The sequence below is a fragment of the Carettochelys insculpta genome, chromosome 16 (genome assembly GCF_033958435.1).
Source record: "Carettochelys insculpta isolate YL-2023 chromosome 16, ASM3395843v1, whole genome shotgun sequence".
Lineage (NCBI taxonomy): Eukaryota > Metazoa > Chordata > Testudines > Carettochelyidae > Carettochelys > Carettochelys insculpta.
In genome coordinates, this window is record NC_134152.1 from 33,027,607 (window position 1) to 33,053,558 (window position 25,952).

Here is a 25,952-nt window from a genome sequence, read left to right on the forward strand (position 1 = left end):
TTGAGGTATTGCTAATACCCTCCCGGAAAGATACCACCCTCAGGCATTCGGTCAGCCCACCTCGGCCTCACCCGCCTTCCGGCCCACCCCGACGACAAAGCCCCGGCGGCCTCGCCGAGCCGCGGTTTGACGCGAAGCCGGGGGCGGGCCCAAGGCGCATGCGCGGCTGGGGCGGCCGGCTCGGAGGGGGCCGGCGCCTGCGCAGTGTGCGGCCTGCGCGCTAGGCTGCCCCTGAGCTATTTATAATGTCGGGCTGGCTCCTGGTGACGTAGCGAGGAGTCCGAGCCGCGCCGGAGCCCCCCGCGCCCAGCCCCCGCCCCCCACCGTCTCCTGCTGCTGCTGCGATGGGGAGAGAGGCGGCGGCCCGCGGGCTGCCGGGAGCCGGGCCCGCCGCTGGGCATGTGCCAGGCCCCGCCACTGCCTGAGCGAGCGCCCCATGGGCGGCGGGCGGCCGGCGCAGCGCGCGGGGCCCAGCAGCTGACAGCCCGCCCGGGCCTGCGGGGCGGCTGGCCGCGTGGCCGAGCGGCGGCGGCGGGGGGGGGGGCGATCTGCGCGCTCCCGTCCAGCGGAAAGCGCCGGCCCCCCAGCACGCCGGGAGGTGGCGAGGGGGGCCCCTCCCCGGGAAGGAGGCTTGGCCCGGCGCTGCGCGCCTGCCTGCGCAGCACGCCGCGAAGAGCCCGGCCCTGCGGACAGGTGAGCTCCCTCCCACGTGTCGGGCAGCCGCGGGGGGCCACCCTGCGCCGCGGCGTTGGAGCAGCCCGAGATCCGTCTCTTGCGCCCCGGAGGAAAGAGGAGAGCTTCCTGTTGTGGAGCGGAGGAGTCGGGGCTCTGTGCGGGAGAGTGGAGCTGCGCTACCCGGCTCCTAGCTTCCCACCCCGGGAGAGAGCTGGGGGCGGGGGCGCTGCTCGCTTTCGGGAAGTTTGACTATAGGCTCTGCTCCGTGGATCTCCTGTATTTTGGAGCGAGCCCGACAGGACGGGGGAGGCCATGAATAGCAGCAGCACTTCCCACTCTCTAGCCCAAAGAGTCGTGCTCGGAGGAGATCAGTAGAGGAGGTAGGTTGCGAACGCACCATGGCGGGGAGCGGCTACACAGACCTGCGAGAGAAGCTGAAGTCCATGATGCCTTATCGGGACAACTACAAAGGCAGCAGCCTGCGGGATCCCGCAGAGTCCCCCTATGGAGCAGCTGGGGGTGCTGCCGCCGCAGAGCGCAAACGCAAGTACCACGAGGACTCTGACTCGGAGCCCAGTGACTACGAGGAGCAGCAGAAGGAGGAGGAAGAGGCCCGGAAAGTCAAAAGTGGCATCCGGCAGCTTCGTCTCTTCACTCCGGACGAGTGTGCCAAGATCGAAGCGCGGATCGACGACGTGGTATCGCGAGCTGAGAAGGGCCTCTATAAAGAGCATACGGTGGACAGGGCCCCTCTTCGGAACAAGTATTTCTTTGGGGAGGGCTACACATATGGATCCCAGCTGCAGAGGCGAGGCCCTGGTCAGGAAAGGCTGTACCCTCAGGGGGAGGTGGATGCCATCCCTGAGTGGGTGCATGACCTGGTGATCCGAAAGCTGGTGGAGCACAGGGTGATCCCTGAGGGCTTTGTGAACAGTGCAGTGATCAACGACTACCAGCCTGGTGGCTGCATTGTCTCCCATGTGGACCCTATCCATATCTTTGAGAGGCCCATCGTCTCTGTGTCTTTCTTCAGCGACTCCGCGCTCTGCTTTGGGTGTAAATTCCAGTTCAAGCCCATCCGAGTCTCCGAACCCGTCTTGTTCCTGCCTGTGAGGAGAGGGAGTGTCACTGTGCTAAGGTAACAGAGCAGGCCTGTGAGTTTCGGTAACTAAACTGGGGCTCCTTAGTAGTTTGATAGTGACGTAAGTTAGGAAGACAAACATTCGGCAAAACACATGCCTGAATTGTTTATATAGCATCGTAGATATGCGAGCTTTCCCTTGACTGAGGATTAAGGAAAGAAACTTGGGACTGAGGCATTATGGTCAGTGTGGGTCTGATGGGAGCTGAGATTCAGCTCGTGCAGCAGGCAGTGACGCAGCTAAGCCTGGGAGGAAGGCAAGCCCGTTTGTAGGGGTCTCAATGAGAATCTGTCTGTGCATGGGGAATATTGGTGGATCACAGCTCACTCTCACCTAGGGTTAGAATGCACAGGGAGACATAAAATGGAGCTCCTGCCCAAGAGTGCGTCTGTTACAGAGCAGCTGATTTAGGCGTTAGGACTCCTGAGTTCTATTCTTAGCTTGGTCACTGGGTTCCTGTGTGACCGTAAACAGAGAGGTGAGGGGACTGGCTGCCTTTTTACTCTAACTGTAGTGGGGATATTAAATCTTAGCTGACGTTTCTCAGACTACTCTGAGGTCTCCTGTGAAAGAGAATTTGCAAGTACAAATCATGTAGTGCTTCAAAGCCCCGTACAAACTCTGCATAGCAGCCCTGGATGATAAGGTGTAGGAAGGTTTCCCTCCCCGGCGCTCTCTCATGCCCCCTTACAGATGGGGAAACCAGCATAGAGGGCAAATGACCTGCCCAAGGTCATTCAGCAAGTCACTAGTAAAGCCAGGGCTGGGACTTGAAAGTGCCTACCTTCTAATCCCTTCTTCCTCTGGGGCATGCTGCCTCTCAACTACATGAAGAATGTTGCAACTGGCACAGGTAGCAGCCAGTTAAGATGCATGTGGCTTTCTGGAGCAGGTGGGCTTTTTTAGGTGTCACAAGAGGCAGGAAGTTAGTTGCTGGGACTGCATAATTTTATGACTGACAATATAGCCCTGCTGCTAAAAGCAGTCCTGTGGAATTCATTTGACAGAGAGGGGCACATACCCCAAACTTTTTCAACATTGCTTCAGGGAAGTACTTTGGCTATTCTGTTGTCTGAGCTGGTAAATGTGCCTGCCACCAGCAAGGCAGTGTGTGTGTAACACCATCTCTTGCTTTGGCTCGTGAAATGATCGCTGCAGGGGGTTAGTAAGGAAATTCCCTCTTCAGGTACATACAGCATTTGACAATTGACCAGGTGCATTGCTCTTTATTACTGAAGTGGTGCATAAACTGGCAGGTAAGTGAGCACAGCTCGCTAAGAGCCAACCACATTCTACTTGCTTATTCCATTGTTGACTACCGGCCTGAGGTCAGATACTAGAGCCTGGCAGAGGTGGGATCACCTGCCGGGGGGACTAGCAGTCTATCTGGAATAGTACTTTTTACATAGTTGCAAAGTATTCTAGCTGCACAAGCGTGTAAGAAAGCAGGAACAGACTGAACTTTCCAAGTAAGTTAATGGCAAAACTTTAATTGCCTCATAGGGGAGAATGACAGCACTGTTTTGACAGATAACTTCGGTGGGTGAGATAAGGATAGAAATGAAATAGATTTCTGAATTGTGCTGGGAGGGTTACTTGTTACTGAACCATTGCTGGAATTGCTTAATCCAAGGTGAGTGATTAATTTCCAGTAGGGATGTTAAAGTTTAACCACTTAACCAGTATGGGCTGGAGCAGCCCCCTGCCTGCCTTGGGCAGGGGGTTGCTCTAACCCTGCAAGCCTGCCCTTTGGGGAGGGGTTCCAGTCCAGCTGGAGCAGCCACTATGCACAGCAAGGTGGTATCTCCATCTGCCCCCACCTGTTTAATCAGTTAACCAGTTAAACCTCACGTTTAACTGATTAACTGGCATTTGACAGCCCTAATTTTCAGTAAATATCTAAAAATAGGGATTATTTCCATTTCAATGCAGCAGTTAGTAAATATTTTGTACCTACCAGAAATCTTTCTGGAGGGATTTGTTTCTGATCGTCTGATCCAGACAGCATCGAAGTTGTGATGGCTGATTAAAGTTACCAGGTTAGGGAAAATGACCATGACATATGAGTCTTCCAGGTTTTGCAGGACATGATGCCCAAAATCCAGCTCTCTCAGGTGTATTATAGAGTCAGGGTGTGTCTGTACTTATCAGGAGATTGATCTGGTGATGGTCAATCTTCCTGGGTTCAGTTCCCGAGTTCAGTCCCCCAGAAATCAAATGGTCAGGGCTTGACAGTCAACACAGATACTCCTTGTTGTGAGAAGTAAAGGGGTGGATGGGAGTCAAGCTCCCCCTCTGAGGACTGCTAGGTAAATTGATCCTAGATTCATTGATTCTAGCTATGCAATTGTTGTAGCTGGAATTGCGCGTCTAGCATCTACTTTCAGGTCTAGTATAGACCTGGCTTCAGTTTTCCAAACTGGAAGAGAAGGGGAATCCAAGTAAATAGTTCCTGAAGGCAGTTGCCTGTATGGAAAGCAGTGCTCCTTGTAAGCTGTGTCCATGTGCAGCCAGTCAGGAGGGATTCAGATGCCAACTAGCTAATCAGCAGTGTCCACAGCTAGGTTTTGTTTCTCCTGGTGGTGTGCATTCACACATGTGGGTGCACAAAAATTTTATTCCACACACAAATGGAAAAAAATCTGCACATGGCTGGAAAAGATTAGCAGGCATAGCGGAGCGAGGTAACAAGCTTGGAACAATGTCTGTGTGACCCTGGTACGGCTGTGTCAGTGGCTGTTCTCAGCAGGACTGTGTTCCTGGGAAGGCAGCATAGCAGCATTTCTTCGGCTGCATGTATTATAAAGCCCTGCAGGGATACGCAATTTCTGTCTGTAAAAATGAGCGGTGGCTATCGGCCTCTGCAGATATAAAGCAGCTGTCAATGGGTTTGTGGGGCTCTGGGTGTTGGGTCTACATGGGAACCCCCAGATCATCTAGGGAAAAAGAAGCTACATCTCTCACTTTCATTTTAACTCCCTTTCCCGCAGCTCTTTGTCCTGCCCCACGTCCCCTTTACCACATTTCTACTAATATGAGCAGTCGGTTTATGACTGTCTCCCTGGCTTTCAGAGCTCTCTACGGTGTTTCATTCTGACCTTGTAGCTACTCATTTCCCCTGCCACTCGTTCTGCTCCTTTGGCCTTAGTACTCCCTTGCTCTCTGCAATAGAGTTTTTGTTGGGGCGGGGGGAGAGGATGGGCTGCTTTTGCGAGGAGGGGCACTGAAGAAACATTGCTTCTTGGTGTTTTGTCATATCCCTCCCTCCAGGGTATAATGGTACTTCGTCTTGTGCTTTAGAAAGGTCAATTTTTAAGCTTTTTTCCTTTCCACCTTTCAACAGGTGGTTGAGTTTCTTTTCCCGTAAATCAAGCTCTGCAAATACCATGTACCTTTCCTTTCAGTGCTACTCCTTGTAGACTAGTTATACAAGTGACACTGTTGACTGCTGACTCAGCCATATTGGTGTTTCCTTTTAAAACAAATCCAACCACTATTGATAGGCTATTCCTAGTGTGCGTGAGGTGTGATTCGAACTTCTTCCCAGACATCTGAGGAGACTGCCTTGATGGAAGGCGAATACTTAGAGTGCAGGCTATGGCTCGAAAGCTACTGCTATGTCACCGTACTTGTTAGATTGTCTGTCTGGAAATGTGCATGGTGATCTTTGCAAAGTACAAAATTCAGCAGAAAGTGAATCTTTGAGAGATGTTGTTATTAGCAATAAGACAAATTATTAATTGATTTTAATTAGAGCAGGGGTGAGCAAAATAGAGCCCAGAGGCTGCATCTGGCCTGCCAAGCTGCTTATCGCTAGGCCACAGCTCAGCAGGTGCCTCAGAAGTGCCCCCTGTCTGCCCTCCCTCACATACAGTTCAGAGCAGCTGCCTGCGGGAGAGGCACGTGGCCCCTGCAGCCGGCTGCTTCGACTGACGCACAGGTGTGGGGCAGGTAGGGACCCTGCCTAAGGGACATGTTTGGCTACTTGCTGGGAGCCACCTAGGTCAGTACTCCCAGCCAGAGGCTGCCTCTGCAGTTTTGCTCCTATACCCATATCCTCTCTGACTCTACAACCCAAGCCCTGACACCCCTGCCAAACCCTGCACCCTTCTATGTCAGTATATTCTGCACCTGTAGTCCCTTCTAGATCTTGCACCCCCAGACTCCCTCCTGGAGCCCACATGCCCTACTGCACCCCATTCCTCCACCCCAAGCTTCCTTCGTACCCAACCTCCATTCCAGACCCGCGCCGCCTCCATTAACGTCACAGAAGAGTGCAGCTCTTGAGCATTTACCAAATTAAAGAGTACTGCCCACTTCTGAGAAACAGCTTTCTTAGCCAGACATCATCGACGGGCGTGTGTGTGACGGGGGGTTGACACCAGTGAGTTTCATGAGAAGTGCCCACATTAAAAATCCAGCAACTGGAGCTAAGTGCTGTCTCTGAACTTTGCTGGGGTGGCAAAATTACATCACTTGTTAGAGTAATGATGCCCCTACCCAGTTCCCATCCGAATACTGGAAATAGAGAGGGTCTTTCTTCCTACTTCTGATCTCTCGAGCCTCCTGGCTGCTCTGATGGGAAAATCTCTACCGGTCTTGCCTTCCCCATGCCATTCTTTGTGCTCTCTGCCCTATCCGCTCCCCTTCCTGTGCACCAGTCCTGAAACAGACAAGATGTTTAGTTTCACTCTCTTGCTACTGGGCTCTGAACAGTAGCAGAGGTGCTAGAGCTGGCTGCAGACTCAGGATGAGCCTGTTCTCCTTGTAGTTACAAGAAATATTTCATCATTGTTCAGGCTAGAAGCTTGTTTTCAAAAGAGCTTAAACTTACAGTTCAATAATTGGTGTAGATCCCCTTGCTGCTCAGAGGAAACTTTATGCTCACTGGCGGTGAGCAGACGTGGACTCTTGAAGTTCTGCTTCAACCTGTAAGAGTCCAATCAGCTGTGTCAGTGAGGGTGTGCTCCTTCAAAATCAATGAAAATAGGTTGAGGCCTTAAATCGAATGGCCACTGATTTCAAATCTGTAGAGAGCTTATGGCGATGAGGTGAGATGCAAAGCACGTGAGAGAGCCAAATTCCCTGGCAGTCTTATCTAGTACTGTAATGATTTGCACTAGCATTATCAAGTAGAAAGCTTGTGTGTCTCTTTCCAGCAGGAGGCAGAGATTGGAGCAGCGTGTAGGGTATATCTCCTGTCCACCAGAGATGAATACTTCATTGCTCAGTGGCAGTTCCTTTGACTAAGGAAGGATAGTGTCTGGGTGGGTCTCCATTAGGAGCATTTCCTTGTTGGACTGAGTGACTAATATGCCCTCTAATGGACAAGGTATGAGACTGGAATGCCAGCCCCGGGCAATGCACTTAAACAAGCTGTGTCTGTTTCCTTGCCTGTAAAATTAGGATGAAGCTTCTATTTATTCTAGATGGGATAGCCGAGAAACTCAAATTACTTTGGACAATAAACTAAGCCTTTCTTCACCAACCAATGAGGTAGGTGTTAACCCCATTTTACAGATGGGTAAACAGGCACATAGATGAAAGGATTTGACCAAAGTCCCAAAGGAAGCCTTCAGAGGAATGTATCTGTCCCCTGGCCGCCGGCCCCCGCCACCCCCGCGCACTTCCCCTCCGGGGTTTGTGTACGTTTACTGCTAAGTCGTCATGCCAGAGGTCAATCTTCCAGGGTTCAATTTAGCAGATCTAGTATGGACCCACTAAAGCAAATGCTGTGGGCATTCCTGTCAACCCCCGTGCTCCTTGCCAGCAGGAGTAAGAGAAGTTGATGGTAGAGTTTCTTCTGTTGACCTCTCACTGTGGCAGTGGTGGAGAGATTCGACCTAAGGTACGTCATCTCCAGCTATGCTGGTCTCGTAACTGGAGTTGTGTATCCTAGGTCAGCTTTCTCTCGTAGTGTAGACCTGGCCAGAGATGTGATAGGAGAAACAACTGTCTGCTGGGAGGCTCAGGGACCAAGCTGACTGACTTAGCAAAAGAGAAAGTGACAGTTTTTTCAGGTCTCCTGCTGACGACCTCCTTCGCAGTGGTGCTTCTGAGGGGCAGAGCATGTCCCCTTTCGCTGTTTGAAAGATGACTCTTGTTTCTCTCTGCATAGAGCTCGGACTGACCAGCTTTGGGAACTTATTGCTGCCGTCTTGGCGCAACCCTGCTGAAGCAGGGAGGCAGGCCAGCTAGGTTTACAACCTGCACCACTACCTATTGCCTGTCTATGGTCAAGTGTCCTCTTAGGTACAAGTTGGCATTTAATTCCTCTGTGGATCAGGTGCCCGCACAGGAACACATGTCCTGTGTGCCATGTAAACCTGGCGACATGCTCACATCTAGAAGTTGTCTTGTTCTCTTAACTTAAATGCATTAGCAGAGTTCTGTTAGGATCACTGCTAATGTGGGTGAGCTGATCTTCAATTGCTTTTCTGGAGCTAGAAGCAAAGGTACTGAAACATAAAGGAGCCCTGTACTTCTCCTTGCCTAACACTTCTTAATTCTTTGACACAACCGAATAAAACACATTCTGGAGAGCAGATCAGTGTCAGTATCTCAGTCCTAGGCATCCTTTAAAAACTGTATCTTGGAAGGAGTGAGAGGTGGTGGTGTCTCTGTGGGAAGCTGGAGTAGAATTCTAGTCCCATCTACTACATAACTCCATGCACGTAGGAGGAGCTGTCCTGTGCCATTTATACTTCCCTGGATAAACCAGCCTGAGTAACCTGCAGCCTCCTTAGCTGGGCCCTGTTTTTAGATAGCAAAGTTCAGCAGTCAACAGTAAGCAATGAGGAAGGCAGGTGAGAGAAAGAGCTGGCTTCTGAGAATGGCGTGCAGTATCCAGTCCTGAGCACGTGGGAAGTGAGGAGAAAAGAGATTTCTGAAAAGACAATGAAAATAGAAGCCTCTTATAGAATCACTGAGGTATGGAATGACGTGGATGCCCTGCAGAATGTTGCATTTTAGCTCTTCCATGTTGCCCAGCATGAATCATTTATACTGACCTTGCTGACTAAGCTCAGATTTGCAGCATTTAAGCTGTCTGTCTTAAAGAGGAAATAGGAAAATGTCCTACAGTGTTAGAAGTGAGTTGACAAATGTATGATTCTGCTTCTGTAGTAGTAGGCTTTTTTTTTTTTTTTGCTCTGAGCTAGATCCCATGTATACAGTGCTCCACTGTGATCTCCGCAATCGTCCAGCCCCACTTAAAAAGCCTTCGCCTCTTTGAAAACCGCTGCCATCTCTTTTAGAAGACTTCTGTCTGCCAGAAAGTGCCCTGTTCCGTCATACTCGAGCCTGGAGAGCTCTGGACTGGGAAAGGGGATTCTTTGTGTCTCCAGAATGCTCTAGACCTGAGGTGTCCAACGAGGTCTGAAGCTGTAACCACTGTACTGGCTACTGGCATAGCAAGTTAGCCGTATCGGACTGAAAACATATTTATTGTTCAAGCCAACTAGCAACACCTTAACCAGCCAAATAGCCGCGTGTGGCTAGCTAGCATGTTGGACACCACAGCTCCAGAAGAAACAAAGCAGAGGCAGCATCAGCATGATGCATTCCTTCCCTCTCAGCCTCCAGCTGGGGTTCATTCCTTACCTTCAGATAACCTCACAAGAACAGTTTCACTTCCAGAAATTCCCTACAAGGTGATTTGTTTGTCCAGCAAATGTCACCTGCACTCATCCGTATTAATGTGAGGTGTGATGCTGCGCAGTGAAACCTGCACCTGCACGCCAGCCCCTGAAACCTGTACTTTTGAGCAGAAAGGCAGCCGTGAGAACTGAATTCTGTAGAGAATACTGATACTTGTACTGTTGGTGCTTTCAAGTAGTACACCTCAAATGCTTCTGAATACCCACACTGTGTAGTTCTTAGCACAGTAGCTTGATTTACAGAAACTGGGCTAAAGACAGAGAGGGAGCCGTGCTAGTCTATACACTATCAAAACAAAAAGCAGTCAAGTAGCACTTTAAAGACTAGTAAAAAATTTATTCGGTGATGAGGTTTTGTGAGACAGACCCACTCCTCCAGACCAGAGCCAGACCAGAAGAAGTGGGTCTGTCCCACGAAAGCTCATCACCGAATAAATTTTTTGCTAGTCTTTAAAGTGCTACTTGACTGCTCTTTGTTTTGCTAGGCTAAAGTCATTAGTCTAGTTAGATCATCTTCATGCCTGCTTCTGTGTCTGGGCTTTGATAACTGCACCGGGGGCGGGTGGCTGGGTGGGGATGTGTGTGTGTCGAAGGCACAGCAAAATCGACCTCTCAGGGCTCGGCCGTCAACCCCTGTCGTGAGTAAGGGACATTAACACAAGACTATAGAGGCGTGGCCTTCACTAGGGAAGTAAGTTGATTATGATACATTGATTGTAGCTACACTAATGCCATAGCTAGAATTGCGTGTCTGAAACCAACTCCTTTCCCTAGTATAGACTTTCCCTCTGTGGCTACAAAGGGAGGCGACCTATTGCTTGCTTGGAGCAGCTGAGCAGGGGGCGGTTGTGGAATGCAGAGAAGTACCTAAACTTCTTGGGGAAACAGGTCAGGCTTTCTAGTGCAAGGGCTCTTCTTCTTTGACCCCTTCTTGCCACTCTGCCTTGCTCCAAGTAAGAAACTCATGATAAAATTCACCTGTGATCCCGAAGCCACAACAGTTAAGGGAAACTTGGGACGCAGAACAGAATCTATTAATCAGCACTTGTCTGCAGCTTGCCTGTGTTTATTGCCGTTATAATTGAGACAGCTTTCTCTGGAGGGAATTACAGGGGAATATCCCCTTTAGTAATGTGGTGGTATTATGTTGCTCATTTAAATTGTCCTGATTATACCTCACTAAATGAGACTGCTGACTTTATACTCTGTAGTCCCACTTTAAATATCACTGAAACTATGGCTCTTGCTAGTTTCTTTTAGTATGTACTTACACACCAGGGCAGAAAATGACTAGGGCCCAAAAAGTAGAATCTTCCTTCTTCTTCCCCAGCCTGCCTGAACTGTAAAGCAAAAATTACAAAAGGCTGATTATGTGAACTTACTTGCAGAACAGTGTGACGTTTAGGAACTGCACCGTGGAAGTTAGAGTGGATAGCCGTACTTGGGTCTCTGAAACTGGGAACAATTAGCTTTATCAGCCTGCTCGTAGTTACTGACTTTTTGTTTTCCAGTGGATATGCGGCTGATGAAATTACGCACTGCATTCGACCACAAGACATCAAGGAGAGGAGAGCTGTCATCATCCTTAGAAAGTAAGTGTTAAAGCATTTTGGGGATAAAGAAAGAATGAATACAGTAGACTGTTGTACTCTGTCATTTCTGAACACTTTTAAAGGGACTCTTGTTGAGTAATCCAGTGGCTTTCTGTAACATTTTGAATCTTAAATATGTGGTTACTTACTATATTTGCTTTGAAAAAGGAAAATAAGCTGCCTGTTTCTGACTGTCTTGGTTATTGTGAGTTCTTGAATTCATTTTTTGACTCATGCAACAGCTTGTTGTTGTTGTTGTTTAGTGTTTGAGTTTGGAAACACTGCAGAGGATATGCTCACATCTGAACATCTGGCTTTTGTTGGCTGCCTTATTTAAAAAAAAAAAAAAAAGCCACCCATAAAAAAAACCCTAATTTTTTTGGCCTCCTTGTAAGTCCTGTTGACGTGATCATTAAGTACTGAAATGACCTGACATGGTCTTTTCAGGTAGATGCTGTCCCTATGGGGTGTCTGTCTTTCATGTTAAAACAGAGAAATGATCTTCCTCTGGGAAGAGGATGACTAATTTCCATCAGGGCTGTAAAAATGCTGATGTCTTAGAAATGTGTGCTGTGGAACTAGGCCTATAAATGGCTCTGTAGGGATTGGCGGTGTGAAGTAGGGCCTTTCACATGTTCTCATCACCCATGACGCTGTCTTACAACACAGTGCTAGTCAACAGATAACATTTCTTCTGGGCAGCGTTGGTCCCTATAGCTTTAAAAGTTTTAGCAGTGGAGAAGCTACGTTTAATTCTTTGTGTGGAATGTGAAGGAGGTTCCCACATGTGAGCTATTCTTTTTAGGTTCTGAGGAACTTTCCCAGATTGAGGTGTCAGTAGTGAAGATATTGGAATAAATGTATCAGTTAAACACGAATATGTCACTAGGCCCAGATGGTGTTCACCCACGAGATCTGACAGAACTCTTAACTAGGAAATTGCAGAATTACTAATTATAGTAGGTAGTCACTTGAATTCTGCCCTATACCAGATGACAGGAGGGTAGCCAATGTTATGCCGATTTGGGAGAGAGGTGGAAGGTTCTGGAGGTGAACCTGGCAGTTGTGGGCTGGTAAAGCTAAATATGCAGTAGGCGTATTGGTTGACGCTACAGTAAAGTTTATTATACACAGTATGTTGGAGAAGCGTCAGTATGATTTTTGTTGAGGTATAATTTCACTTTACAGTCTGTTAAAGCTCTTTGAGGGTGTCAGCGGTCAAGCAGATAAGGGTGAGCCTGAGGATACAGTGCATTTGACAGCCTAAAGAGCCTTTGATGAGGTCTCGTGCTGAAGGCTGTAATGCGGAATAGCCAGGGCTAAGAGGGTAAGTCCTCTTGCGGGTCAGTAATTAGTTAAAAGATGGGGGGACAAAAAGGCCAGGAATAAGTGGTCAGTTTTCACAATGAAGAGGGATAAATAGCAGGGTTCCTCATGGATCTGTACTGGGAGTGAGGTTTGCAGCATACTCGTAAATTGATCTAGGAAAAAAGTGAGGAGCAAAGGTTGCAGTGTTACTAAATTAATCAAGATGGATAAGTCCAAAGAGTTACAAAAGGATGTCATGTGAGTGGGCAAGAAAAAAGCCGGTGAAATTCAATGTTGGTAAACACAGACTAATGCATGTTGAAAAAATGTCAACTGCACAAAGTGATGGCGTCTAAATTAGCTGTTATTGTCCAGATCTTTCTTGAGTGGTATCTTGGGTAGTCCTCCAAATCCATGCTCTCAATTGCCAGTGACAATCAACAGCTGACTGTGTTATCTGCCCCTTTCGTAAGAGCGTCTAATAAGACAATAAATATCGTAATGTCACTACATAAATTCACGGGGTGCCTGCATCTTGAATACCATGTGCAGTTCGGATTGCTCTATCGCAGCAAAGATGTATTGAAATTGGAACAGGCCCAGAGAAGGGCAACCAAAATGATTAGGGCTGTGGAACAGCTTCTGTGTAAGGTGAAATTAGAAAAGGTGGCACTATTTAGCTGAGCAGAGAGCTGACTAAGGGAGGCTATAAAAGGTCTGTAATCTCTAAAAGGCTAGAGAAAGTGAATGAGAAGGCATAACGACACATCATGTAACAAGAACCAGGAGTCAGCTGATGGAAATTAATAACCCCCGGTATAATACAAATACAAGGACTTGCATATTCACAAGTCCGCCTGTGGAGCTTGTTGCGAGGGGGTGTTGTGAAAACCAAAATCATAACTGGGTCGAAGAAGGAATAAGATGAGTCCGTGGAGAATGGATCATTGATGCGTAACTTGTAGCTGCCAGAAGCCGGGACTGTACAACAGGGAATGGATCACTCTGTATTTGTTCTGTTCGTTCCCTCTGAGACCTCTGGCATTGGCCACTGTTGGAAGATGCTCCAAGACTAGATTGATCATTGGTCTGACCCCATATAGCTATTCTTACATTCTGTCTCCCTCTCTTCCCCGCCCTGATCCCTTTGGGTATCTGTTATTTTATTAGGTCCTCTTAACAGAAACGACACTTTCACCTTAAATTCATGGCAGCCTCTGTTTTCAAAACTCGTTAAGGGATCACTCTTCCATTGTCAAGAAATCCTCTTAGAGAAGAATAAACACCTTTTAGAGCCCTTATGCCTTGGGATATTGACAACCCAGAAGGAAACAGGCACTGGGGCCATCTGCTCGAAATGCAGCCCAAGCAGGTGTGGGGCTAGTAATCAGAAATCTGGGGCCAGATCCTGTGATCTTTCAAGCAGCTTATCTGGTTTTAAAGAAACCTTGCGTGATGGAAGACGTGGCACAGCACCAGTTAGATCCACTCAGGGGCAAAGCGAAGATTCGGACATCTGGTTAGAGAGAAGCCATGAAATGAGACCAGGAAAGACAGCAGCCCTGAGATGTGACTGAGGCAAAATCAGCTTGTGCAGACAAGGGGCAAAGATGTGAAGTGGGGGCAGATGACAAAGCAAGATTGCTGGTCCCTTCTGGCTTGAGAATCTATGAAGATGGACTGAAATAGAGTGAGAGAGAAGCTACTGTGTATTGTACGTAGAAATGCTTTGCCATGGTTAGTAGGAACCAAAAGGCTGCTGTGGCTGAAACCAGCAGGAGTAAGAGTAGCTGCTGTCAGAGGGGAGCAAAACAAACCTGGACTAGTGCCGCTCGGGAGACTCTCACAGATTTCTGTAGCTGTTGAAATATTTGAAGGGGGTAAAGGACACAGCAGGGTGGGACTGAGGTGCATTGGTAAGGCTGTGGGAGAGGTGAGCCCATCAGACTTCAAGACATGAGTGGGCGTAGTGGATCAGGCCGTTGATTCATCTTTCCTGTCTTCAAGAGTGGCTTCATTGGAGGCATATTCTTCTGTAGTGCGGACCATTGGCTTAAATAAATAAATTGAAACTGGCTAACCTGGGAGAAACCTGTAACGTGGACAGGCTTGAAATGCTTTAATCTCTTGGCTATATTTTTGTGTAGTTCAGTAACTAGATAGTCTTTGTTTACCTTGATTTAGCTGGCTGACCTCTTTTTCCATTAGAGTTTAAATAGATTTGAACTGGCTGTTAAATCCGTGCCCTTCTCCAGTGCAGACGAGGCCTAGGAGTGCAGGGTTTGGGCAGAACTGTGTTGGGAAAGGTTTCATAACAGTGCTTCTGGAGCTGGCTTTTTAGTTAACGCAGTCGAATGCGCCTGTGCTCTGCCTCACTCAAGGTTAGAGCAAGAGAAGACAGTGAACTTGTATGCCTCTGTCGGGAAGGCTCTGATAGCGGAGTGGTTGACTAGAGGGGGTGAAGGATTCTGTGTTGATGAAGGATGCTATTGAAGCCTTCCTTTTAGATCGGGGAATCCCTTTTTTACCAGTCTTTATAGCACCCACCAGGCCTGATCCCTAAAATGCAAATGTATCACTCTGCAAAAGGGTCCGCTATGGACCTTACACGCTGCAGTTTATTTAGCTACCAGGAGTCCATTGCAATGCTAGAACATCTGCTCCTTGTCAAACCTGGTCTCCGTCCATACGCCCCAGGGCTGCAGTGACCTTTGTATACACTGGAGTCTTATGGTGCCTATTGCTATGGTGAAGTTGATCACATTCTATATCATGTGACTGATTTAAATAATGTTATGCAACCAGGAAAGTACTTCCTTTTGGTAGTCTGTTGCTAACATGATGTTAGTGTCACCAAAGCACGTTCTTTCTATAGGGCCTGCTCAGATAGCCAGAGAATCTGATTCTTGCCACGATAAATATATTATGGCTTGAGTGTTCAGCTTTAGACTTCATCCTTAGGAAGTAGCACATATCAAGCCATGTGGTGAAGGGGCCAGTAGGCCAAACTTTTGGGCTTGAATCTTTGTGCCTGTATATGAAGCTCTAGAAACTACTTCGCTGGCAGGGAGCATAGAACAAACAGACTGCACTGGAAAACTGCTCTGATGTTTTGATCAGTTTGCGGAATATTTTGAGAGCAGCACGGCTTTCAAGTAAGTTATAAACTCTTCAGTGGAGTTAGAACATAATGATATTTACAGTGTTTCCTGTGTGCTAGAGAGCTGGGCTTTGAGGGCACCGGCAACGGCTGGAATTTCTTTGGCTTAAGAAGCTGGAGGCCCTGAGGGGTCTGAAACGCCTAAATTTAAAATAAAAAAATTTGTGGGGGGGTGGCAAAGGAGGAGAGTTTTGTTTTAAAGCTTAACTCTGAACAGGGAAAACAAGCAGTGCAGCCTACTGAAAGCTGCTCCAGGAGGCTTTGCAAGTAACTTCCAAATGACAGGCCAAGCTCTTTGTAATGTTTCTTGCATTTTGTACCTGTAGAATGCATTAGAAGGAATGAACCTAAGTTAAATGATTTTAGCTTTGCATAATTTATTTGCCTGTGTGTATCTGCCCTTCTTAGTCTCCCCTGTTGCCTGGCTACTTTTTTTTTTTTTTTTTTTTCTTTTCTTAAAAAGATGTAAAAACTCAGATGCTTTGAGATTTTTGTGCTCTTTTGTAATTCAGTTAAAATGTTTGAAAATGCAGGTCTCAATAACAAAATGTTTTTGTGTGTTTTAAGGTGGGGGGGGGGGAACATTACCTAAACCACCAGTGTCCTGTCGTGCTTCACCCTTGGACACTTTATTCTCCCTCCAAAAGTTGCCTTTTTTTGTAAAATCATTTTTGTAAGAGCCATTATGAAGTGGCTGGGGGCGAGAAAACCTTGACGGTTCTGTTGCCCAGCTCACAGTGACTTTCAGAACTTCTTCAGTGATAGCACTCATTAAGCAGAAAGCAGACAGTTTGTGTTTTTATATTTGGCATCTTGGTGAGTAGTGTTGGAATGGCAATCAACTAGTTTGGCATAGGACCTGGTTTCGGCTTCCAGTTATAACTAGAGTTAGTTAAGGATTCTCACTTATTGATTGGGGTCTGAATCCCACTAGGATGCTGTCCGGTAATCTGGACTCTTATTAGGCTGACGCATACCTGCTTCCTGTATGCAACTGGCTAACCTACATACTTTGTGTGGCCAAGCCTTTTTTTGAGTGTCAACAACGTTGTACCTGCAGCAGAGTAAGCCGGTGAGGGCTGCTGAAGAGGATGGTTTACAGCTTACAAATGGAATTTGAAAGGAGTTGAAATTTTTTTCCCCTTTACCTTGTTAAAGTCCAGCTTGTGAAACTTCAGGTCAGAAACAACGCTAAAGCTAATTTTTCCATATCTTGCAACCCAACCCCGGGCCTGATTTTTAGCAGATTTTGCTAATGGGAGATGCACACTGTAAAATAAAATTACAAAGCAGGAGGATTCTGCTGCCATTCTTCTTCCTTGGCGACTTGCATGGATCTTCACAACCACACACTCTGCCTTTTTGTCTTGCATCCTTTCAATGCCAGGTTTGAGTCCATATTTGCAACCGTGTACTGCCGAAGCCAAAGGCTTGTCTGTGCCTAGAATCTGTACTGTTGATTGTTCTGTAAGGTAGTTTCTGTTAGCTCTGTTATTTCTGAACACACAAACAGCCATCTACAGTTGTGTCTGAGCAAACAGCACTGTTGGATAGAATTGTTTGTGTTTTTAACCAAACTGTACTTGCCAGATCCTATTGGACATCAGTGTAACTATCATGGTTCCATTCTAGCATGGACTAAATCTGGAGTACCTTTAGTTAAGGCACCGTGTTGCAGCTTGCTTGCACAGGCTTCCTTCTGGACCATCCCCTGATGGCAACTGGATATTTTCTGAGTTTGCTAGAAAATCTCCAGCAAAAGTCTGATTTGCACTGCTGTGTTCTCCTCTCCCGGGAAGAGAGCTAGCTACATATCAAGAGCACAGTGCTAAAGCTAGGCCCTGAAATTTGGATCAGAGGTGAGAATTTTCCTTCATCACTTCTAGGTACTTCATCCCAGGTTTTAAGTTGCTGACCAGTCCTCAAACCTCTCAATTAATGATTAAGTTAATGTAGGCCAACTTGTGAGCTTTGTGTGATAGAGCCCATGTAAACGCTGTTATTGAAGAGGGTAATGGGAATTTGAAAGGGAGGGTTGCAGGACAGAAACCCCAAGGCAAAAATTGCTGGTCTCTTAACCTAGCTGGTGGGCTGGGATCAAGGGATTTATTCAGTTTGACTCGACAGAAGAGCTGCTTTGGTACATCACCGCTTCCCCAAAAGACACTTTTGGAAACACTTGTTTTTTGACATTCACAGAACAAGACTAGATGCGCCTCGATTGGAAACAAAATCGCTGAGTAGCTCTGTGTTGCCACCAGGTTACACTCCTGACCGTCTATCAGGAAGCAACAGGGACCAGGTCCTGAAACCAAAGCGGTCCCATCGCAAAGCAGACCCAGATGCTGCTCACAGGTAGGAGGATAGCTTGTGAAAGTTGTGGTCTGGTCTTAGTGAAATGTGGTTTCATAGCATGTGTCCACAGTTGGGGATGCCCCTCCCATCCATTAGCCTGGTAGTAATCATGATTGCTAGACCAGCCCATTTCTTAGGCTGCTTACTCCGCACATCCCTCCTAGGAATTACAGGTCTGTGTTTTTTGTTTTTGTTTTTGTTTTTGTTTTTTAAAAAAGCCATTTTGATTAAATGAGCAAGACCTGTAAATTTAAAGCTTAGCTTAGATTTTTAAACTTATTTTTCCCCTGTCAAATGATTACTTCTCAATCCTGCCACTCGGTTCAGGTTGCACTTGGTAGTGTAGTCATTTGGGAAATCTCCTTGCAGCTAACTTTGACCTTCTTATTGCCAAGGTGTTGTAGAACATGAAGCTTTTTGCAACAGGATAAAAGGTTCCACTAATGGAAGGGTATGTGGCAGGCAGGGGGTGTTAATCTGTGATGTTCCTCTTGCCTGCTTGGGTCCCAATCCTGCATTCTTTGCAGACTCAAACTCTGGGTGAACACGTGGAGGGTTTGGTTTCAAAAGGGATTTGAACGCTGACTTCTTCCTGGAAGTGGTCCAGTTTAGCAGCTCCAGAAACAGAGACAGTCTTTCGAGTGCATTTATGGGTCCTGTCCATCATGAGATTTCACACACGACTCCAGTGTTTCCTTTGGCCTGTGTTATGATTACTAGCTGTGAGTGATAGGGTTATGTTATAGGGAAAAAAGGGTGCTGTGCAGAATTATGATAGCTCAATGATAGCTTTCCAATGTGAAGTGATACCAGTATCCCTGGCACAAGATATGCCTCTGAGCCTTACCAAAGGTTAAGATCTTAACAGCACATAGAACTAAGAGTGGCTTGGTTTCAGGGCTTGACTACAGCAACTTCCAGCCCGTGTTGTAGCTGGTCACTGGGGGTAGGGTGACCATTTGTCCCAACTTACTTTTAAAAAGGGGCTAATTGTCCTGTACTGGCTGTGCAGGCGCAGCTGCCCGTTGGAGAGCACGTACCTGTGAGTCAGTACGGGCTTCGCAACAGAGGGAGCCGGCAGGTTAGCTGCGGGAGGGGAAGTGTTGCAGCTGCCTCATGGTTGCTGCCGCTGAGCCTTGGGGAAGGAGGAGGAAGCACCACCGCTGCTCTGTCCTGGCTGCTTCCCCGAGGCTCAGGGGAGTAGAGGGGAGCACCCCCTGTCCCATGTGTGACCATGGAAAATATGGTCACCCTTCCTGGGGGGGAGTCTGATTTGTGTAATATCTTCCTGATGTCGCAGAGTAATGTCTGGGCATAAGCCAAGAGGAGAAACACCTCTGCAAGGGTGAGGTTACAGCTAAATGTACACCAGCTAGCACAGAGTACATAGACGACACAAACACACTTGAGCGTGCTGCGAAAAAAGCTTACAGAACCATAAGAATCCCTGTATCAGTACAGCATCGGTGGTAGTGGTGTGTGAGGGCAGAGTTGTTTTTCCTTAACCTGAGGATTATGTTCTTTCATTTTCTTACTTTTTTTTTTTTAAATTTAATCAGGGGTCACAGCAATGAAGTAGTGATGCCGTGTCTGGTTTTAGTAACGGAAAATATGAGATCAAAAAAGTGTTGGGTGCTCACGGCATGCCTGCAAGTTGCTCACAGAACATAGTCTAAGAAACACTGGCCTGTAAGACACTCTGGCACAGTGTAAGCATAAACCATGGAGAGCCACGGGGTGCATTTGTTACAAGGACAATAGCTGTTACTGTACAGGATCAGATAATTGGTCCATGTAGTCTAGGTTTTTGGGTTTTGTTTTTTTTTTGACAACGGTTGGTACCAGATGCTTCAGTGGAGAGGGGATAGCGCGCAAGAAACCTCACCCAGGAAAATCCCAAGTCCTGATGGAACTAAATACCTCTCTTAAAAACAAAACATCGTCTCCTAAAAGAACAAGGGAATATGGCATCCTGCTCCCATTTAAAAACTATGGCAAAAGTCTCATTGACTTGGAAGGGATTGTGTCCTTAATGCTGACATTCTTTCCCTGGGCTTATCGCAGTGGGACTCTTCAATAAGCAGGGTGGTATTTGGTACACTCTGTTACATCCAGACAAAGAGTGAGCGGTTGTGTAGTTTGGTAGGTTCTCCTGTAGCTCACCACTTTTGATGTAGGACAGTAGTAACTAAAGAGCCTTTAACAATTTGTGATCTTGATGCAGAAAGAACGTGCATCACTAGAAGCAAAATCCTGCCTTTTTGTGACCATGATATTCTGCTTTCCCTGTGGGGGGCACTACAGGAGGTCTGTAGCGCATACGACAGTATTGCGACCTGGCGACGCTGAAAGTCAGATCTGCCATGTGCTCAAAGCAGAGATGTCAATATCGGTTTAAGAAAGTAATCCATAACTGATTACACTTGTAATTGGTTCCATGGTTAAACATTTAACCAGGGGACTAGGGCTGCAGGGGGCTGCTGCAGCACCCCAGGTTTTATGTGGGACTCCACTGCCATTGGCCCCTCCCAGTACTCAGGGTGGCAGTAGAGTCCTGGGCTGAGGCTGGAAGCAGAGTTTAATAGTTAATGGCTAACTGAAACCAACAAGACTGCTTATTGGTTAAATGTTCACGTCCCTGGCTCCATTTGGTCTGTTAGGCTGAAACAGTCAAGAAATCCTAGTTCCAATAACATAGCTAGCGCGATACATCCCTTAAAGTCAGAACTGGACGTCTATTCCAAATGTTTCTCTTCTCTCCTTAGGCCCCGGATTTTAGAAATGGATAAGGAGGAGAACAGGCGCTCAGTCCTCTTACCAAAACATAGGAGACGGAGCAACTTCAGCTCTGAGAACTATTGGCGAAGGTCTTATGAGTATACGGAGGACTATGACGAGGAGGAGGATGGAAGTCCAGCCCGGAAAGTTAAAATGAGGCGACACTGAGGCATGAGCTTTCCAGAGTCACAAAGCAGAAGAGATTGGCCTCCGATCTATGAAAACTCCCCCTCCGTTCCCCTCCCCGCCCTTGGCTATTTCTCATCTAGCTTCAGTTTGGTTTTTTCCCTTCAGGCTGAAGAATAAGTGGGAAGAATCTGGCTGTTTTGTTTTTATGAATGGAGTAATACTGAGGCATAAATATGATAGAATACGAAAGCTGCCACCTGCAGTTTCCGAAGCGGAGCATCAAATGGGTGTACCCTCCCTGGTGAAGTGAATAGGGTTCAACCTGGGCCCGGCTGGCTGGTCGGTACTTTTGAAAACACCAAAAAGTTAACTGTTTCATTGCTGAAGATACAGAATTTGTTTTCTTTTGCTTTAAGTTTAGCTAAGATTTTCTTTTGAAATGTCCTAAAGATCTCGTTTGACCCCAAGAGTTGACACTCTTTGTTGTGGCCTCGTGCTCCATACTACACCAAAGGGCTCCGAAATTCCTACGTCTGTTATTGCATAATTTGGGGGGAAGGGGCTGTTTTTTGTTCTAAGGTGTCCTGCAGCAACTGGAAGTTTGAAGCTTTGCAGACACCTCTTACTGCAATCAATTGCAAAGTATTTAGGATATTTGTTGCACTTTAGTAACAGTTTTTAATGCCCTATGCCACCCTCCACTTCCCTCCCCAGCTAGTTTGGGCTTGCAAGCATCTTGTTTTCTGCACTGCTAACCGAAGAGTGTATTCTCTCGGCAAAGGCCGTATGTAAGCTCTTGTTCACATCTGTGGTTCTGCGGAGCTCTTTAAAGAGAGAACAGGTTTTCTTAAAGGAGTAATGTCGGACTTAAGATTGCTCTAGCCGCTTGACCCTTCTTGCTAACGGCGTCATTATGAATTTTCAGAAATATATTGTTTGGTTGGTTTTTTTTTTTTTTTGGTTTTAAAATCTGGATAAGCATTTTAGTTGGCGCTTTTGAGGCCCTTCAAGCTACGGGGTTGTTATCCAGGTTGGTCCCCTAAACCTTTGAATATAAATGATTTGTGCATGTCTGTTGGACACATGCTATTTTTTCTTAAAGCTAGAGACTAGCCAGAGTAATGTGTGTAAGGACAGAGGGCTTCACTTGTGAGGGAATGTGACTTGGTAACACCTTGGGATGAATTGTCTTTGTGCTGCCTGGCATCTTGGCGAATGTGGATCTCTCCCTTCTCAGTTCAGCAGGATAAGGATCGAGAGTGGGCTATCTCTGGAGCTCTCTGAGGAGGCTCCAGAGTACTGCACCAGCTTGAAGAATCTGGCAGACGTCTCCACCACAAAGATGTACTGATGCACAGAAGACGTGTGATATCGTCTTCCCCAGTAGAGTGAGCAGACTTACACTTCCTTCAGTAACTTGTGGCTGTCTGGTGGCTGGCCTTTTGAGGTGAGACCCATTTGGTTAGGTGTCAGTGCTTCGTAACACTGTCCGTTCATTGCCTGCAAGTATTGCAAGTGTCTGTGTCCCTCTGTTGACTGAGGCACAAAAGGAATTCCCAGTGCCGTGAGCCTCTTGGCCAGCTACTTACTGGAGTCCAAGGAGTTAACAGGAGAATTTAGATACTGAGATTTTCTGCTCATCTTTCTGCAGTCTGCACTAGCCTGGCTTGAAGCCTCAATGAGTTGTCAAAGTTTGGGGTGTAATATCTTATTTAGTACCCTGATTTTAATTAATAAAAATTAAAACTGTTTGTTTGAATCCCTGAATCCAAATGTCAGCGGTTGCAAAGATTAGTCTTATTTTAATTTACAGATTTGCCTTCCTTAAACACTTTTTTTTGTAGTTTTCCTTTATCGTGTCTTGAACACTAGCAGTGGTCGCTGTACTTTACAATAAAAAAATCTAATATATTTTGAAACATGTCTGGTGCTGTCAGGGGGAGTTTAAAGTCCAGAAACCAAGCATTGTTCCCTCATGTGCTGTCTGTTGGAAATCTAGCCTGTTCACTAACCATCTGGGTCTTCATGGATGGGTCTCCTACTCCAGTATGCATGGGTGGTTCCTCTTTAATGCTGCTTCTATTTAAGACTATATCCACCATTTTGGTCATAATGCAAACAAAACCACTACTGTCTTCTGTAGCAGTTTTCTTTGCGTAACGATTACTAGAGCAAGCCTTTCAAAGGTTATCCTTGGCTTGTCTTTCTGTGGTGTGTGTCTGTCACCGTCCTGTCCCTTGCCAGTTAGGAATTCCAGTTGGCATCACTCAAAGTTATGGGAATAGTCTTGCCAGACCCCACCCCACGTGCAATTCTAACCGTTCATGTTTCTGGCTGTCTTTAAAATGTAAACAGCAGTTAAAATAAGCTGTTTAAAGGAGAACAATTTCTCAGCATCCTAGTTTGCTGATGAAAGAAGCAATCCAGCTCCAGGACAGTTTAATGATCAGGGAAGGCTCTCTTCCTTTTGGTTTCTTGTGCTGGATCTGCTGCAGACTTGCCTATTGATGGCTGGCCTCAAGAACATCACTATTTTAAGATGGCGTCTCCTAAGAGGAGGCTTAGGAATGCCTGTTTTTTTGTTTCTAATTAGAATACTTCTGGATTCGTGATTAAAATGCTGCTGAAATATGCCCTGCATGCTTCTCAGGTGCTGCGCTGAGTCCATCGTTCTTCTAAATAATAGCCTTCTGACTTGCTCAAACATAGCTCTGGATAGACCGTGGTGATCTCTGCTTCTGTTTCCTCTTTCCTGTGAAAGTCCTCTTCTGATATGCAATGCACACGCCTCCTAAACACACTGTGTTAGGTCTACCTCTACAGTAAGGCTACTGGAGTCGGGTGTCTCAACTTAAAATGAAGTTGGCTGCAGTTGTGCCTCTTTCCTGATGTGGTATTAGTGGCTCCCAAATCTGACACTTAATAGAGCAGAGTTTGCTGAGTGAGCTAGGTGGGAATGAGGTAGCCGATCTGCCTTCGTAAAGGAGCCCAAGACCGAGTAAGGCATTATGGATTGAGGTCTCTCCTCTGATATGGTACAAATGACACCTCATTCTGACTCTTATTCATTCTGTGCAGACAACCGGTACCTTGACTTCAGGTTTATTTTTGTATTCTTCAGTGCAACTTTTTCCAAGTTTTCCCTCATAGCTCTTTGTTCAGTTCTGCAGGTTTTGCTCGAGTGGCCAGGAATGCCTTTTGGAGTTAGACTCAAAGCCAGCTTGTGGGGCTTCATTATTTTTAAATTAGCTGCAATACTGATGCAGGGACAGATTGGGGGACAGCTAACTGGGCAGTAGGCATCTTTCTCTTTAGGGCAGACATCACCGTGGGTATGGGCAGACCATCCTCCCCAGCTGTACGGTTATTTTATATAGATACGTGGGTTTTTAACTTTTTTTGCACTGATCATCAAAGTGAAACCTTGAGTTTAAAAAAAAAAAATGGAGAACTTACATTTTCCCATAGATCCCAATGTCTGGGGAACCTGTTGTACTTTATCTGACAGACCAGTGACTCAGTCACCTGCCTGTAGTCCATGGCTGGTTTGTGGTGGCCACTTGCAAATTCCACGTCAGACTTACATGCACTCTCCTAATCTAGAGAATGTCCAGACATTGGGTGAGTTTTGGTAACTCTGGTTTGAATAATGCCCGTCCCCTGCCATCCTCCCTTCTTTTCCTCTGCTGGGGAGTTGGGATGGGTAAGGAGGGAGGTGGTCCTTGCGTCATTAACAGCCTCTAAGAAATGAAGGCTAGAGAAGGTGACTTCTAACAAGGCCTTAATTCACTGACTTGACCAACTTGGCTTTCGTGGTCAGGTACAGTACTGTGGTCCAAGTTCCCCTCTGTAAATCTGCACGTAATGCGCATAATTCCTTAAACTATCATCTAAAAATCAGACACAACAAAATTACCCCACAAACGCCCTCAAACCTAGACCACAATGTTATCTTTGTTGCTGGAAAGTAGATGCCTTTTGCTTCTCTGCAATGCAAGGCTGGGAGGGATTTGTATCTTTGCTACAGGTGGCTGTATGTAGCTGAAATGAATCTGTCTAGTGGTCGAATCAAAAGTAAGCCCATGCAATGGATTCTGCATCCACAGGAAGGGCGTGAAAAGGTTTGCTGGTAACAGAAGGGATGGAGGTTGGGGCATGGGGATTATTTTTTAGTTTCCTTCTCTCGATCGATGCTCTAGACAGAGCACCACTCTGCTTCTTAAGCACCTGGTAACCTCAGAAGTTCCAATTAACAGCCTCTAGGTAAATTAGACTGCAGTAAGTAGATGACACATCTGGCTCTTTCCAGCTGTTGCACATAGTTGTGGCAGATGAGCTGTAATCCAAAGTCTGGGTTCATCTTGAAGGTCATTGATCTTTGGACAACTGACATGCACCTTTCTGAATTAATCCATCAGGTAGCTTCTACTGTAACACTCACACCACACACACATGCCGATATAAGTTCCCCCTGCCCACCCCTAGGATTCCTGAGCAGGGGAGGGGTCTATTTCGTAGCTTTTAATGTTGTTAGTAGGAGGTTTTGACAGCAGTGCTCACTGGAGATTGGTCTAAACCAAACCCCCCCAGATCCAAACAGCTCTGAAATGTGGGGGGTGTTCGGAGCTGGACCTGAACCCTGTGGCTTGGTCCCATCTCTTGTGATAAATAGTTTTACATGCCAAATGCAGTTTCCCTTTTTGAGACAGAAGGGGAATGCTAATCTGATGCTCTGACAAGCACCATATTATCCCTTCCCTCGTTTTCTTCTCCCCTCCTCCCCCCCTCCCCCCACTCACGCTCTTAAGAGTTCTGGCTGACTTAAATTTTGTTTTTTTAAAAGATTCTAACTTTTTGTTACAAATAAATAAAAAGTGGCAATATTTTTTTCTGTAATAAGTTTTTCATAGGAAAGCGTGGTTTGTAACAAAGTTGTACAGTTCTGAAGTTTGAGATACAAAAAATGTACTGTGTTGGAACGCTGTAAATGGGGAAGAGATTATTTTATGTACAGTACAATGGGGGAATCTTTTAATTCTGGTTGATTCTTAGGAAGAATTTAGTTCCTCACTGTCAGGGTTTGGGATTTCATGGATTTCATTTTTTTCCCTTGTATAGAATGCTGCATTTAATTGAATAAAAGCAGAAAGCATCA

General features: G+C 46.5%; 1 protein-coding gene across 1 annotated transcript; it reads left to right on the forward strand.

Annotated features, from left to right (window-relative positions):
* Window positions 1-25,952, forward strand: ALKBH5 (alkB homolog 5, RNA demethylase). The gene is made up of 4 exons (XM_075010566.1): window positions 1-1,813; window positions 10,987-11,067; window positions 17,735-17,890; window positions 20,656-25,952. Exons 1-4 carry the CDS (start codon window positions 1,074-1,076, stop codon window positions 20,834-20,836), a joined length of 1,158 nt encoding a protein of 385 aa, XP_074866667.1. The 5' UTR covers window positions 1-1,073; the 3' UTR covers window positions 20,837-25,952.

Coding starts and splice junctions, on each gene's coding strand:
- ALKBH5 (XM_075010566.1), top strand. CDS start 1,074: ATGGCGGGGAGCGGCTACACAGACCTGCGAGAGAAGCTGAAGTCCATG. Junction 1,814..10,986: donor GGGAGTGTCACTGTGCTAAG/GTAACAGAGCAG, acceptor TTTGTTTTCCAG/TGGATATGCGGCTGATGAAA. Junction 17,891..20,655: donor GACCCAGATGCTGCTCACAG/GTAGGAGGATAG, acceptor TTCTCTCCTTAG/GCCCCGGATTTTAGAAATGG.